Genomic DNA, 15,541 nt, shown 5'->3' on the forward strand with positions numbered 1-15,541 from the left:
ATGTCTGACCTCTCCGATGAGACCTGCTAGCAGAGCTGTGTCTGAAAGCAGTTTGATGAAAGATCCTATATGTTTTCCTCCTACTGAACATATATATTATCTTAAGGAGTGAATGCAAATGTCAGCTCAGACTCCCTGCCAGAAAATTAAAATAAGCAAACATGTGTCTCTTTAGGATGGCCTTTAGCCAAGGTCCAGCCTACAATGAGTTACTGCAAAATTTTCACATGATTTCATTTTTAAAAAATTTCCCAACCAATTTCAAGTCTAAAATTATAAATGAGTCCTATGAAAGTATAAACACATATGCAATTTTGCTGGCTCTGAGGTCAGAACCTATAATGCTTTGGAGGTCATTTTATCAAGTCCTGCTCATCTTGTAAATTTACTTAGAAGGTTGAAGACCAAGATACTATTTCATAGCATCACAGACAGGGGCTCAGGGAAAGATTTGGAGTGAAGGCGTGGCAAACTGTGCGCTAGGGAGACGCAGGAGGCCACCGCTCCCAAAACCCTTCATGCATCTTTTCCCAGCACTGAGAACCAAAGTTGGACAAGGCAAGTCCCAGTGACTCTGTCTTTCTTATGTGTCATTTCTTATGCTGCTTACTCCTTTCTCATCCCACTCCCTTTTCACCCTCAGAATCTTCTTCCCATGCTGTGTTTGCCTCCCAGGGTGCCTCCCAGGAGGACTAAATAGAAAGGGAAAAAAAAAAAAAAACTAAAAACAAAAAAACGCCAACAATGGAGCTCAGATGCCTGCTCATAGAATTCTTTTCACACACTGTGCTATAAATCATGCCAGTGCAATCAACCATGTTAACTGAAACCAGAACTTTTATATGATTGCTTTTTAAGAGCCTAAAACGAAGTATTACAAGGCTTTCTTCATATGCACAATTTGTAAAGTGATGTATGTGGAACGTTAGAAAACCAAGTTACTGCCGGAAGAATTACAAACCTTTGAGAGTAAGGAGTGCAATCTTTGACTAGTTTTACCTACAATATGAAGGAGAAATATTTGGGTTATCATTTTTATCGTTGTATTTTGGTTTTGTTGCTAAAGAAATCATGCTTGCTTCCTCATTATACTTATAAAGAGACTACTGGCCCAACACATGTAGGAGAAAAATATCTCTTACATGTGCAATATACATCAGCTTTTTAGTACAGTGACAGTAATGTTGATGATATATGATATTTATTAAACTTGAACTTTGGTCTAAGTCATCTACCAAGGCACTATATATTCATGCTTTTATTCAGTCATCAGCAATATTATCTAATAATACTCTTTTCTATGGCTAAGACAGCAAGAGGTAAAGTTATAAATGAATTTCCCCAAATCTTTAACAGAGGTGAAATTTTTGAACACCTACCGTCTGACTTCAGATCCCAAAATGCTAATGACCACAGAAAATAGTTAAAGAAATAAAACTTCCTCTGTCCCATCCCAGCACTTAATAACTTTACTTTCCAACCTTTCACATGTGTAACTTTACAAATGATGCGTATGAAGAAATCCTACGCATTTTCTTATTCCATGAATGATAATGAATGGCCCTGGCATACATATATCTCATTTCAAGTGAAAGAAGATATCGGGTTAAAAATACTGTGATGCCCTCTTAACTGATGTAATTAGGACTAGTAGTTGATTAGGGAAGTTTGAAGTTTTAAAAACAGAGCTTCATAACAATGTGACATAAAAGTCCCTTATCTCTGATAACATATTTTAACTTCATCTGTAAATTAGGCTTTTGATGAAGAATCCAAGATGTAAATCCATTCTAGGGCCTTGCTCAATGGGCAGTAGGACCTCTAGAAAAAGTGTCTTTGGTTTTGGGAAATTATTATGAAACTGGAAAAATATTTTTAAGTGCCCAAACTTGAGGCATGTAACATTTCAACTAGATTATTTAGATATTGATTTTAGTGTCTTAGCATGTGTAACCTACCTTTGAGTTGTGCTACATGTAATGCTTTTTATCCCGTTAGAATAACCTAGCTTCCTAGATAAATGACACATCAAATGATTTACTGAGTCAGAAGACTTGAAAATTATTACATATTCTGCCTCTGGGCAGGGATGCATTCAACCTATTTCATTAAGTTATCAGTTTAATCATTGCCTTAAAATACAAAGGAAGCAGAGTTGTGACTTGATGGTATTGGTACCACTTCAAAGGAAATTTATGAAGTCTTGGATGCGTTATTCTTACTGTAAATCCGTGTCAAATCATCTCTCTAATCATCTTAAACAACGCATTTTTATTGCCACCATAACTTTCCCAGTCTCTTTCTGATTTTTCTCCCTGGATGCCTCCATTTTTTCCAGTAACATGATATGTATTTATTTGCTTCTGTCTTTTCATTTGCCTTGTAACCATAGTTAAGCCTTCTTAAAGATTTTACTCAGAGGGTCTGTGATCTGAAGATTTTGACAAAAACCTAGTAATCTGACACAGTGCTTAAAGATACATCATTTTATTTGTATCCTGTTAGTGATGTGATTACAGAGACTTAGAATTCTTTGATAATTTACAATCTATAATTGGGAAACTTAGATGCCTTTCGTAGCGTACAAATCCATCCTGACCCCCACACATATTCAGAGATTCCTCTTTATCACAGCTGTCACTCATTTCAGTGTTAGTCCAATGCTAGCACAAGGAAGAAAACATTTTTCTGTATTTAAATGGTCTGGTCTAGAAGGTACGTTAATGTGGCTTGTATTTCTTGTTTTCATCCTAATTATTTTTTATATTCCCAGATTATCTGGGCTTTGGCTTTATGAGGAGAGATAACCTGGAAGCAACCGACATCATGCGATAGCAAGACCGTTTACAGTTGTGTAAGAAGTATTAGGTGGGACATCTGGAGATGCTGACGTAGATCAGATGGAAATAAAGAGGGGGAAGCAAGGTGTTTAAAAATAGAAGCATTGAGGAGTGGAGGATGTAACCAGAGAATCTGCTATTTTGGCTTTGATACATAAAAGTGCACTTTCCTCCCCTGTTTATAAGACTGAAATTCCAGATTCTCTATTTAAAGGTGGTAATCCAAATTTCATTGTCACGTAAATGGTGTCTAGGGAATTATACTTGCATTTTCTCAAATGTTAAATATAAATATTTCTAGTATGAGGAGAGCTTGTGAAGTAGAATGTTTTATATTGCTTGATAGCTTTCTTTTTAAAGAGGAGAAAAATTGTTTGATCATCTGTACCTTAACACGACAACTGTGGTTTTGTGCTCAGTACAGCTCGTTGCTGCACTTGAAGATGATTTTGGGCTGTTAGTTTAAGACTTTTCTTTAAAGTGACTTTTATATAAACTTAACTTTCAGTGTTTATTGTCACTAAGATTTCACTAGATAAATGAAGTATTTCTGAGTGTTATGGAATACCTGGAAATTTTATTTTATATCTACACATATAAAAATTTTATCTGCTATTTATTATCATATATGTAATTTTTTAAAAGTTGAAGAGGTGTAGAAGTAGTCCCTATATGAGTCATTTTTTTCCTGCTTTGTACATGATTTTTAAAACATTAAAATTACATGGCTGACTGAAGGCCCTCCACCATGAAATTCTTCGGTAATGGCCGCCTGGACTTGGACCCCGTTTTACAGCTTGCCTGCTGTTTACTGAAGTAGCAACCTGCCTATCTTTCTGCCTGTTGGCATTTCATGTGTGGTTAGTCTTGGCGGGTTTGTGGCAAACAAATCTGATTGTTGGTTTTAGATTTCAGGCCTCATTTAAGCCTTGAATTACTCTAGCCAAAATGGTGGTGATCACTTCTCATGTATGATGTAACTTTGGACTGTGATGCTATGCAATTCTTGAATCAGAATCCCAGTTCAGGACCTGAATAATAGTAGGGAGATTTTTTTTGCACAGTAATAATGTTCACTTTGATTCCTTGGCCAATTCCAATATAGAAAATTTTGTCCTTGTTGGCTTGAATATTGATTTTATTTTCATTTAAGGATCTTTGTTTTCATAAAAGTAACAGCATAGTAACACTGAAATATATAATAAACTCATTTGCTACATTACTAAGCAACACTAACATTGATTCATAAGGTTGAGTTTTTTAATTCTGTTCTTATTTTAAAATTACTTTTAAAAATTGCAGTGTTTGTTTTCTCTGAATGTATAGGAAATATCGTCCTCACTTTCTAAAATAGAGAAAATTTATTATTAGAAAGGCTAAATTAGAGAATTATAAGACTTGTCCAAAAAAAAAGATTTTTCCTCTTACCCATAATGTATTTTTAAAATTCTAATTCTAACTTTAATTGATATATATGCTGCAGTTTTTCTTCAGATTGGTAGTTTTATGTATGGAGAACATTTTAAGAATTTTCATTAATTATTACAGCATAAACTGTTAATTTCAATACCAAAATATCTGAACATTTTATGTTGTGAAAACAGTTTGAATTAAAATTTTTATTTTTTTAGTGAAAACAGTGTACTGACTTGTTTGTTAGAACAACATGGTTAGAAATAAACATTTCTATTTCAGATGTAACAGTGGGTGAGTTTTTTGAAAGTATAGTGATTAGAGACACACTTGAAAATATATATTGCTTGCTTCTATCTGGTAATCTGAACAAATAATGTGAAGACAACAATATGCAATTTAACAACCATTGTTGAATTCTTACTATCTTCTCTAGTGAAGCTCTGTATCACTTCTAATTTTTTTGGTTACTTTTTATTGTCTTTAATGGTTTGATCAATCTTGCATTCTTACATTTGGCAATCTAAGCAACTTCATTGAAGATAACGATATGTAATATAACAACCATTGTTAATTCCTATCAACTTGTTTTGAAATTCTGTATCATTTCTGTGTTGTTTTGTTTTTGTCTTTGTTGTTGTTGTTTTGTTACTGTTTTTTTCTCTTTAAAATATATGTTGTTAAAAAGGATGTTAACCCAGTTCAATGACATTTTTAAAAGCATTTTAAAAATTTAACAGTGTACATATAGGTATGTCACACGCATAAGTATATATGCTAAAGTTATTAAATTGCACTTTTCTCTGTACATAGGCTACTTATCTGCTGTATATACCTACTGTGTAGAACACACAGGTTCTATGATTAAGGACTTAAATAATTGCACATATATTTAGGAACATAAAATGTAAACATTCAGTATTCATTTCATCATCTTGGTTTAGTGTTTGAGCTGCGGAATCAAAGTATTTACAACCGTGGCATTTCTGCTTTCCAACTCCCTATTTTGGCAAGTTATTTGTAACTACTAAAAATACAATAAATAACAGTACCTGCTTTGTAGATTTTTGCTCACTAAGGGTCAGTTATCACTACAATTATTATGGATGCTGCTACTGTAATAATATCTACATACTCAGTATGATAGCTTTATAGTATAAGTTATCTCTTTATACTAATTACAACACTAGGTACCTCCATGAATGTTGGGTATTTTCATGATTATAATATTTTTCTGTTTATAAAAATAATACATACTTTTTCTAGAGTATACTCCCCTCCCAGTGAACAATATTTAGTAAGCGTTAGCCAAGTAATCATTTTTTGGATCTACCCAAATCTTTTAAACTAGTTCAACTTTTTTTTCTTAGTACCAGGAGTTGAACTCGGGACATTGCACTTGCCAAGCAGGCACCTATGCCACTGAGCTATATCCCTGACCCTAAACTATTACCTCTTTATAATGTAGTTGTAATATAACTTGGCTCATTTTCCCCATTGATATGCATTTAGTGGTCACATTCTTCATCCATTGTTACCATGGAATTATTTTACCCTTTGTGTCCTTGTTTTTGTATTTTTCTGTATTTGCAGATATATGTCTTTAAACCAAGTATCTTTGGTTTTTGGCTGAATCGTAGGATATGTACATTTAAACTACAAATGGATAGATTCAGGAGAATTTCCTTCCAAAGTTATCATTTTCACGTACTACTTGTTTAATCAAATCAATACAAATACTTCGTGCTATCCATGTTTATTGTTTTGCCAATTTGATATGTAATAATAGTTGCTTTGTTCATATTTGCATTTTAATTCTTAGGGAAGCAAGTAGCTTTTTTTTATATATATTTGGTTATTTCCATTTTGTCTGAATGTGTATTTATTCCTTTCCTGCAGGTCTTCCTTTTACTGGCCTTTAAAAGCCATTTCTTTGATGTGTTTTCCTTCCCTGTGTGGCAAATATTTTCTCACAGACTTTTCCCTTTGCTTATGGTCATTTCTGAGGTGCTGTGGTTGTTTACATCTTCATATTGTCAGGTCTGTCCCCTGTTTCCTTGGAAGCTTATGGATTCATATCATTTCTAAAAGATTTTATTTTCAAGACTATAAAATAGTCCACCATATTTTCTTGTAATAATCTTATATTTTTATGCATTTAATTTTTTTTATCTCCTAGGAGTTTAAGTCCACTGTGAGGGGAAAAAAGAAACTTTACTTTCTTCCTAATATGCAACCAAGTACTGATGGCTCTTATTGGAAAAAATTCAATTATTACTATTAATAAGTATTAATTACATGAGTATTATTGAAGACTTATAATTGCCAACATATTAAGTATTGTACATAAATTATTCATTTCAATTCTTGTAATTGCCTTCTATATTTGGTCCTATTGTTATTATGCATACTTTACAGATGAATGGAATCACACCATGGAGAGTTTTAGTAATTTGGCAGAGATTATGCAAGTTCTGAGTGGTAAAGAAGGCAGGACCTAGATCTAAATAGCCTTGTTCCAGAACATTCTAACCTAATTACTGCTATGCGATTGCATTTATGTGGCTTCCATGGGCCTCACACCAGGACAACGTGCCAGTTTTAACCGTCCTCTGCATCTGTCTGTAGGGCTCATCTTCCCCTTGGTCTTGGCCTCCCTCTGCCCTCCTCATTTCATTAGTGAGATCAGTGTCTCTGATCTGATGGGCAGTTTCACAGTGTCTCTGATCTAATGGGCAGTTTCGCAGCTGTGCTGCTGAATTCCAGGACTGAAACCTTCTCTACCAACTGCAAGAGAAGGGATCGATTGTGAATTTGAACAGAGACTGGGTTGCTTTGAAGTTTCTTGTCTTTAATATTAGTTGGATACTACATGGCACGCTCAAGTATCATATTAAAATATACTGAATTTAAAGTTTTATGGTATGTGAATGGTATTTTCCAAGTGAAATTTCTAAATGAGAAACACATAAAATGTTGAGCGCTTCATAAGGAGTGGTCAATATGAAGATTTTTTTTTCTAATTTTCTGAAATGTTTTGCCTTTTAAAAATTAATGTTTATCTTTTTAATCTTTTCAAATCATCTCTGCTCCTCCCCAAGTTCTAGCATTAAAAAGTGTGTCATACATAGGCGTAACCACTAGTGTTTTACTGCAGAGCAGGGTGACCACAGATAATAAGGATGCAATGTATATTTCAAACAACTAGACAAAAAGGATTTTCAATATTTTTACCATGAAGAAATAAGCAACGTTAGAAGAGATAAATATACTGAACTTGATTAAATATTATCCAGTGTGCACATATATTGAAATATCACATAGTACTTCACTGATATATATCATTTTCATGCATCTATTTAAATTACTTGAAATAAAAATGTAATAATTTTTAAAAATTTGCCATGAACACATCTAAAGAGTGAAAGCCTATGACAAATTGCAGCAAAATTTATAATAGAAATATAATTTGAATTGGATTTTGTCAAAATTCTCGAGTCATCTGAAGTTATTTTTCAATTAAAAAAAAAAAAAAAAAAAAAAAGCCCAGTTCATATCTCCGTGGCTCCAGACTCAAGTCTTTTCTTACCGAGCCTTCTCTGCTTTGCTGTCTCAGTCCTCAGGAACCAGTATTACAGTGGACATTGCTGTGATGGGTGAAGCTCATGGCCTCATTACTGACCTCCTGGCGGACCCTAACTTGCCCCCAAATGTGTGCACATCCCTGCGGGCTGTGAGCAACCTGCTCAGCACACAGCTCACCTTCCCGACCATCCACAAGCCCAGAGCAAACCCCACGGTTTCCTTCAGTGAAAACTACACCTGTTCGGATTTGGAAGAGAGCTCCGAAAAAGACAAGCTCACCATTCCCAAGGTGGGTGTTCATGACATGCTCCCTAAAGGGTTAAAAGTTTCATTGTCTCCTGGGTATTCTGTTAAGAGAAATTAATAGTAATGACATTACACATGTCACTGATGACTAAGTCACAGTTACCATAAAAAAGGTAGTGCATTCTGTGAGTTATATTCTTACAGTTGACACTTGTAATTTATAAATCAAAGCTGTAAAAATACACCAGTGGTTCTTGGGAGTATAAACCGCTGTATAAGATAATATAAATTATTGAGTAACTTTTGTGGAAAGATTTTTGCTAATAATAACTAATACAGTATGTGTATATACATGCATAAATCCTATTGAACTAAAATAATTATAAAATCACCCCAGAGGTAATTGACTCTCATTCCTATAATTCTGTGTCTGTATAAGCATTGAAATGAGGATTCTCAAAGATAGTATTTTTACAGTACTCATGTATTTTGGCTAGAAAGTCTTTTGAGTTTCTGAGCACCCTAATTTTAGATAGACGATAGTCAATCAGTGTATTTTTACTAATTCACTTCTAACTAAAAACTTATTTCTTGCCACTCTATTACATAAAATGTATTGATATAAAACATGCTTGTTAATACAATCAACACTCCTTCCTAGCGCCTGAGGAGAAGTTTGCCCCCAGGCTTGTTGAGAAGAGTTTCATCAACATGGACAACTACCACCTCAGCCACAGGTCTGCCCACCTTGGAACCTGCACCAGTGAGGAGGGACCGCAGTGCCAGCATCAAGCTACACGAAGCACCTTCATCCGGGTAAGACAGGGCACCTGCTGGTTTCCTGTCTCTCTGAGAAGTTACTTACTATAAAGAAAGTATGCATGGTAAGAGAAGAGAGGCCCAGCCAATTACAGTTGGTTAGAGGCCAGCTCTGAAAATGGAAAGGATGTGTAGCTTAAATGCAGAGCAGTATAGAGATTAATGTTGGATAATGTTTTAGCCACTTGGGCATCACTGGGATCTAATACCAGATCTCCCAGTTTAAAGGAGGACAGGTTTACTTTGGTTCACTGTTTCCATCCATGGTTGCTGGCTCCAGGGTTGACACAGCATGGGGGGAGGGCATGGCAGAGGAAAACTGTTAAATACAGGGCATCCAGGAAGCAGAGAGAAAAGGGAGGAGCCAGGGACAAGAATATACACTTCCAGGGTCCCCCCTCCTACCAGGTCCCACCCCCTGATGGTGCTCAGCTACTGAATTCATCTAGGGATGCATCTGCTGATGAGTATAGAGCCCTCAGGACCTGCAGTCACTTTCCAAACATGAGACTTTGGTGGGACATTTTATTTCTAAATCATAACAGGTAAATGGGTTTAAGTTCTGTTGTTTGACCTTAAATACAAAGGAGGAGAGTGACCCAAAATAGTCACCAGTCATTGTCACCTTCAATAGAGAGGATCGAGTGCAGAATAAATAGGCTAGATTTTGCCTATTCTGAGGGTCAGTCCATCCTGGGACCCTTAAATCAGAGGCATCCAGCTTGACATCTGCAAATAGCTGTTAGAGTTCCCATTGACAGACAAGCTGTCCTAGCTTTGTAGGAAAGGCAAAAGTAGATCAAAAACTACATCATCGCCCTAAGAATACCTATGTATGTATGTATGTACATATGCATAGGTTCAACTTTATTGTCTATATTCTAATTTTACAAAGTGACTTAGGGGCTAGAATTAAATCTAAAGACAAGATACTGTGAAGATCTGAAAAGAATTTTGAAGAAAACATCTACTGAGAAAAAGTGCTTTTAAAGGGAGCTATTATATTTCTTCTTTTCTAATTAAAATTTCTAATTAAAATATAAAGAGTATGCTTTAAATTCAGTATTGGCAAGAATATATATCATATAATTTCAGTTTTTCAAACATACGCAGATATCAGTTTCATTCATGATCCAAGGAAGAAAAAAAACTACATCTTTATTGAGTTACAAGATATCAGAAGTCATTTCCTCTTTTCTTGGCTTCTAATATAAATAAAGCACCATGCTGAGGTTGGCAGAGAAATAGATACCTTCTAAATCATAAGAACTTAATGACTGCTGACTTTTCTTGGTTTCTTCATTAAAAATGTTTAATTGGTCTCTTCCATATTAATGTTTGTATTCCAATAAACCTACAGAATCTCAAGCAAACTCAAGCAATTCTGTCATTTATCAGCTTAATTCCATTTTATCTTATTGCCTTTTGTAAAATTTCTTAAATGCCACTACACAGGGAGGTTATACTCTGTTTTATGAACATTCCCTGAAGATTGAATTGGTAATATTTTCTTTTAAAATGTTGATTATTGTCAATTTGTATAGCATAAAATATTGCTGAGTAGTAGTTAATGGTATTATAGTTAAATGTGCTTCAGAAAATGAATTACGTTCTCTGTGTGTATCACTAGATCGGATTCTGATTTTACCAATGCCCCTTGCCAAATTTTTCATCACAGTATAGTGAATGCCTCATGGTTTTCTTTCCATAGAATGATTCTAGGAGACATCCATTCAGCCTTTCTCAAATATCTTCTTTCTTTCTGCTGTTCTTTGTTGCTTTTGGTCAAATCTCATCTCCCCTACTCTTCTCTTAGTCAAATAAAACTGGGGGCTGAAATTGAAAGCGTAGCAACAAATAAGGTTCCAAGAAATTTTAGGAGGTTGATTCCTAAGGATTCTGTCATTAACTTAACTCCTGTAAGAATTCCTACACAGTACGTACTGAAACATAAATGTTTTCAATTGAGATAAAATTTTACGTATCCCACTCTTTCTCTTTCCCCTAAAAATAGTCATGGATGTCTTGCCTGGCTATAGTTTTTCCTACTGCTTACCACTCAATGTCACTGTCCTATAAAAGTCCTGATGTAAAATCTGAAAGTGATACAACATTTTCATCTCACAACCACTATATCCTATTAAGGGCAAACCATAAATTAGTAAGTGACCAGTGTACCACCGTAAACTACAACTGACCCTTGATTATAAGCCCACATTAAAACCCTCTTCATGTGGAGAACTATTATCCAAATTGATGACTGACTTGAAAACTGCTTTGACTTTTTGCCCTGTAGTTTCTTTCTTTTTAAGCCCTCTTTTTTTTTATCCTTTTCCATACTTGCTCTTTCCCTGGGGTACTTTCAGGACTGCAGTGATCAAAAGAAAAACAACAATGAGGACTAAAAATTAAAAACAGTGCACACCTTATGACTGTAGGTATGCAGCTGGATACTGGGAAATGGTAAATGCAGTCTTTTAGAAAAGACACAGAACTGAGAATCAGAAGGATCTGAAGCATGCAGACCTTAGCAGGGCTGAGCCTCCATACCCACTCAGAGAATAATTAGAAGAGAACTGGTGCATAATTAGAGGGCTAAATTAGATGGAAGAGTAGAAGTAGGTGCTTAGAAAAAGGCTTTAGGGAAATAGAAAAGGATGACGTACATCATACCCTAAATCGTTCAAATTAACCATGGAACTGACCCCTGCCTTTGTATATGAGACAAAAAGGAAACTGTAAACTTTGTAAAAGAGGTTACTACCTATTCAGTAACACTTCTAGGATTTAGGATGGAGTTGCTGTAGGGATAAATACAGGTATTAAATCTACTTCGGGGGCTGGGGATTTAGCTCAGTGATTTAGCTCGGCACAGTGCCTGCCTGGCAAGCATAAGGTCATGAGTTTGATTTCCGGTACCAGAAAAACAAAACAAAACAAAAAAAAACAACCAAAAAAACCCCACAACAACAACAACAAAAAAAATACAAAACAATCTACTTCGACACAAAGGGTTGAGATCTTTCTTCACAGGCCCAGAGATGTCTTCTTATTATCAACATGAAGAAAACAAATAAAGTTTTCCTTAAGCTGCTTTCATCTTCGGAATCCAAATTATGACCTATAAGCGGGAATCAGGAAGTGAGAGTCAATGAAAAGCATAAACTGTGGTGAACACGTAAAGCAATCTATGAAAGTGCTTGTGAACTATAATGCATTTTATATAAAAGCGTATACTCTATTTTATTAATAGCACAATAAATTAAAATTAATATATAGTATTACAATGAGATAGCTATATATTTTATGTACCTTGACGTCATCAAATCCCTATGCATTAAAGATACTCACCTGTTATACTTTATAACCTTTTCAAAATAAGTACTTTTTAATGTTTTTATTTGAAAAAACCAGTAATAGTTTTGGAGCTAGTCTTTATGATAAATCTTTTTAATATACTAAGAGTAATGTTTAGATTTTGGCTTTTAAAAGTGTACATAGAAGAGTAACAATTTATTCATTATTTTATGTAATAAGAAATTAAAATATTTAAGCTACATATGCATGACATAAAATTTCTTCACAGTAAATCTTATCATCAGTTCATCAATCAGCAAGATAAGTTGAGAAACTAGCACTAGAAAGAAAGAGTGATGTTTCAGACCCAAAATTTTCTACGGTCTAATTATTCCCAAAATTTCAAGTAGTTGTGAAATGTCCAAGATGAGATTTCTAAGAAGGACATGAGGCAAATACTTTATATGCTTGCAGTAATTGTTTTTGATAATTGCTGAAGTTCGTTCCACTCTTGCAATGTCTCTTTTATGATAGATTTAATAAACTACTACTAGAAGTAAGAAGAAGCAGCTGAAGCTTTTAAATACCTGAATCAATGATTCAAGAAAAATCTGTCCAAAAGTAGAAAAGACAGAAGAAATGAGATATAATACAAGTATTAGACCACAAAGTCAGCCTCAACACAAGACATGGATTTTATCCATTACCTAATTTACTGATCATCAGAAGGCATGGCAATAGCAAAGCACATGCTCATGCATGCTTCCTTTTGTGAGATCTGATATTATTAGTGTGGTTATCTAAATGTCTTTATTCCATGTTAACACATGTTCTGGCTTGGATTTAATATTCAAGGTTCTAAGCAAAGCATGCATAATATTGTCAGCACAGAGAGAGCCATTTGGCTATGGAACCTCTCCAAATTATACTCCATTAATTACACAGCTTAGATGTCAATCTCCATTTGTCCATGACCCCATATTTCCACCAGTTTCAGGTTTATTTTCAATAAGTCGCCCAGACAGACCAGACACATCCTGCCTACAGTGCCAATCTAAGACTGGCAGAAGATCAAATTGTCAGATTATTTTCATGCAAATTACATATTTTACCCAGGAGGAAATTTACTAGTGCTAACACAGGTGTTAGCAAAACAAAGAGCAAGCCCCTCTCCTTTGGAGCAGTCTAAGAGTGTCAGCACAGCTTCCTGAACTCTTTTCTCTCCCAAATTAGGATGAATTCTGTTTCAGATTTAACTTGCAAATTTTGTGCAGTGTATAGAGCAAAATTTTTACTTGGAATACCTCCAAAATTCATATCCTATTAATCCCCCAGTTTATATAACATTCCTCCATAGATCTATTAATTCCAGATTTATTTACAATAAGCAACCTAGACAGACCAAGTAGCTCTTCATGAAAGATAAGCTAGAAGACTGTTACCTTCCTCACAGTAGATATTAGTGTGTTTAGCATTATGTCTGTAGCTTGTGTGTTTAAAATGGTATTTTCTTTCCAGGGTAGCACAAGTAAAGGAAACTTATGGGCAACAGATCTACTGCAGACTTTTTCTTCCATAAGCAAATACTGCAATAAAACATTTTGCAGGTTTTATGGGGGGATTTAATTTTTGAATATAGATTCACCAAGAATAATATATAATAAAGAGCATTGGACTAAGCATTATGACATTAACTATACCCATATTTTAACCAATTAATCTGCAAGATTCTTTTAGAAAATTCTGAAAGGAATATGATTTTAGAAGTAGGTGAAAATATTTGATTTGTATGAATTGGATAAATGGACAAGTGCTCTTTTCTTTTAGGTTAACTAGTATTCCTGATGAGTGACTGATACATCCCTACAATAGAAAATGAGCCCAGACAACATATTTTGTCATTTGGAAGTAAAGTGGTCTATCCATGAACGTGGACCAATGCTCAGATTGGGGAGCTTATTATGAAAATGATGTTTGGGTTCTGGCAAGATTTGTCCACTAATTAATAATTTATTCATTTTCTTTCTTTCAATTGTATCTTTACAGTACTGTTAATCCTGACTCTTGGAATAGCCCCGTGATGATGACCCTTACCAAAAGCAGATCCTTCACTTCGTCCTATGCTGTTTCTGCAGCTAACCATGTAAAGGCTAAAAAACAAAATCGCCCAGGCAAGTAACCCATTGGGAAATAGGCTCCTCCTCTGAAAATGCAGTCAGGGAGTAACCAACCCTAAATGTGGAAATATTCAGAGGGTGCCCTACACTCAGATGTCTTTGATGTGATTATTTAAATGAAAAAGCTCTGGGCTGAGGATGTAGCTGGGTGGTAGAGCCCTTACCTAGCATGCATAAGACCAGGGATCCATTACCACTACTGCACCTCTCCAGCCCCCCCCCCCAAAGAAGGAAAGGTAACAACCAAGCAAAGCCAAAAAAAGCTTAAATAACCAAAAATTAACTAGTTACTTAAATATCTACTTTATGTGATGACAGAGATCTCTAGAAGTTGTTGTACCGGATTTTGTATCTTGAAATTACTGGGTGAATAAGAAGTAAGTATCACAGTTCTTCACAATCTCTCAGAGGATCATCTTATAAATTTCAGTTTTATTTTTAGACTTTAATAAAAATCATTTTTCAGGAGTATGGTATTTATATGAGTTTGAGGAAATGCTTCATTTACTATACATGAGCTATGATAAGGAATTTGGATATCAAAATTAGGAATGATAAAGTTTAGGTAGGAAAGTAAAAGGATCTACAGAAAGATTACCTTATTTCATCACAGTTTGTGTAGACTCAAAACTGGGATACAGTTTTTGTCAGATTCAATCCGAATTGCTCTGCTCCTAAAATCTCAGTGGAGAGCCTGAAGTGTTCACACTGACCTCATCCTTACTAGAAGTAGAATATTAACTCCAAGTTTTTACTTCTCATACTGTAGAAAACTATCCTGAGGTTTTCAGTTACTTTCTGCTCAGTTTCTGAAACTTCTGTCTTGAGCAGCATAAAAATGCATCAGATGGCTCAAGAGGAACTGCCCCTTCTCGCTGAGATGTTTGACTTGTCAGTTCTGGCTGAGATGGCAGCCCCAAACTCCAATTTCTTTGTCATCACTCTCCTGACATTGCTAAAAGCTCTGCTGGCATGCCGCTCTAATAGCTGCCCTCCTCTGCCTGGATTCCCAAGCTCCTGCTCCCTGCCAATAGCCAGTAAATACTGCTCCCAGGGGAGAATGGGTTGCAGCATGTTGGCCCACGCTCAGAGGTGCTCTTCTCTGGGAACCTAGTCCTTCAAAACTCTGCCTTCAGAGTTCTTTCTTTCTTTTTTTACCCTCAG

The 15,541-nt window shown here is 35.2% G+C and overlaps 1 protein-coding gene across 1 annotated transcript in view; it reads left to right on the forward strand.

The window, feature by feature from the left end:
- Positions 1-15,541, forward strand: part of Pde3a (phosphodiesterase 3A, cGMP-inhibited) — a 301,905-nt gene that overhangs the window by 239,593 nt on the left and 46,771 nt on the right. Inside the window, exons 3-5 of the mRNA XM_005379045.2 lie at positions 7,870-8,127; positions 8,746-8,900; positions 14,247-14,371. Of these exons, the coding sequence (XP_005379102.1) occupies positions 7,870-8,127; positions 8,746-8,900; positions 14,247-14,371 (538 nt within the window). The remainder of the gene's footprint in view (positions 1-7,869; positions 8,128-8,745; positions 8,901-14,246; positions 14,372-15,541) is intronic.

This window comes from Chinchilla lanigera, unplaced genomic scaffold, assembly GCF_000276665.1.
Source record: "Chinchilla lanigera isolate Chin_1 unplaced genomic scaffold, ChiLan1.0 scaffold00012, whole genome shotgun sequence".
Taxonomy (NCBI): domain Eukaryota; kingdom Metazoa; phylum Chordata; class Mammalia; order Rodentia; family Chinchillidae; genus Chinchilla; species Chinchilla lanigera.